This window comes from Ipomoea nil, unplaced genomic scaffold (assembly GCF_001879475.1).
Source record: "Ipomoea nil cultivar Tokyo-kokei standard unplaced genomic scaffold, Asagao_1.1 scaffold2279, whole genome shotgun sequence".
Lineage (NCBI taxonomy): Eukaryota > Viridiplantae > Streptophyta > Magnoliopsida > Solanales > Convolvulaceae > Ipomoea > Ipomoea nil.
In genome coordinates this window covers 3458785-3460602 of record NW_017618707.1, presented here as the reverse complement: position 1 = coordinate 3460602, position 1818 = coordinate 3458785, and the positions used below count along the sequence as shown (strand labels likewise).

The window sequence follows — 1818 nt, the reverse complement described above, 5'->3', positions numbered from 1 at the left end:
TAGCTTCATGCATCTACAATAGTACAATGGTTACGACAATACATCTATCCATGTGACCATGTGACAGTGACATTTAATTTAATTGCCAACGTGACCCAAACTATTTATGTATTGACTAGTTGCTTGACTTAGAGTTGACTCCATACTGAATACTCGTCTTTCTATCTTCTCAATTCCCACTATATATATAAAAAATTAAAACCTAGCTAAGGCCCCCTCATTATCCCCTTTGCACAACTCTACTCTCATTACTTGCATAAATCTCTTTTCTCTCAGCTTCTCTTCCCAGCAATGAAGGCCAGTCAGCTCTTCCTTTAATCTCCTGTTCTTTTATTCTTTTTTATCCTAATCATATTAGTATTTATGATTTATGATTTATGATTTATTTACCCATTAGTCACTATGTCAATAGGTTTCAACGTTTTTTAATTAACCGTTATGTAAATAGGTTATTGATTATTATTTTAGTTTCTTAAACATTGAAAGGTAGCATGCATATAATTCATGACAATTTTGTTATATTTCAACTAAAAATTTAAATTGATAGTTAGATTATATATTTATTGTTTATATAGTATATTCAGAGGCGGATCTACAATGGGTACAACTGCCCCTTCCCCTATCCCCATATATAGTATACTTTGCGTGTATATATAATACATTATATGTTTAGAGATAAATAGCATATACAAGTATATACTAGTATTCAAAAGATGAGTTAGGTGATATGTGGTAATTTAGGTTCTTAATGTAAGAAAAATCAATGGATCGAATTTTTTTGTTACTCATATTCAGTAATATTTATGGCTATATGTTTCTAAGTATTATTTCATTATCAACAAGTAGCATAGTCTTTTTGGAGTTGGACTTTGATGGGATTATATGGTTTTTGGTTATTAATTTTGACAGAAAGTTGTGGTGCAGTTGGAATTTGAAGGTGGCCAAATCAAGAAAAAGGCCATGGGAAAGGTGTCAAAGATAAAAGGTGTTCAATTTTTACATTTTAAAAACTAACTAGCTAGATAACTACAATACTCCGATCCATTCTTGAACTTTGAATATATTAATAAATTAGCAATAATTATAAATATTTATGTATAGTTTTGCAGGGGTGAAATCTATTGCGATTGGGAGGGACAAGAAAATGACAGTGATAGGGGACATGGATCCGGTGTTTGTGGATAAGAAATTGAAGACGATATGTTCCTCAAAACTAGTGCATCTTGGACCAGCAGAAGCTGATGATGAGGTGACGACCAACAATGGCGGCCAGGGGGAGAACGGAGTTCAACAAGCGCCGGCGCCGGCGCCGGCGGCAGTGACGACTGTAATACCGCCGCCACAACCTCATAACCCCTACTTTAATTATTATCAGAATCTCTACTATCCACCCAGTGCACCCCCTTGGCCATTTTACTAGTCACACATTTCTCAACTTCAAATGCCATCATCCTATTCATCACTTTCAATCCTTTTTATTTTTGCTGCGTGCTGTGTTTGGTTTGGAAGTTAATTGTTCAATTGAATGAATAATTTTAGTTATTTTTTTTTTTTGCCAATTTCTTGATTTTTGATATAACTAGTAATTCACCCGCGCGATGCACGGGAAAAAAATTATGTTATTATAAATAAAAATAAAAAAATAAAAAAAATATTTTAAATTGTTTAATATAATAATATTTTTGAGTTTCCATTGGTCAAGTATTTATTATTTTTATAGAATACAAAATTATAATTAAAATTATGTATGGTTAATATAATCTCTAATTATGTACATAATTACATTGATTTATTCTTAATTGTATTTCATTTATATTA

General features: G+C 31.6%; 1 protein-coding gene across 1 annotated transcript; it reads left to right on the top strand.

Annotated features, from left to right (window-relative positions):
• The first annotated feature begins 221 nt into the window (after positions 1-221).
• On the top strand, positions 222-1462 carry LOC109150469 (heavy metal-associated isoprenylated plant protein 13-like). The gene is made up of 3 exons (XM_019298378.1): positions 222-297; positions 910-985; positions 1110-1462. The coding sequence occupies exons 1-3, from the start codon at positions 292-294 to the stop codon at positions 1418-1420; spliced, it is 393 nt and encodes a 130-aa protein (XP_019153923.1). The 5' UTR covers positions 222-291; the 3' UTR covers positions 1421-1462.
• The last annotated feature ends 356 nt before the right edge of the window (positions 1463-1818 follow it).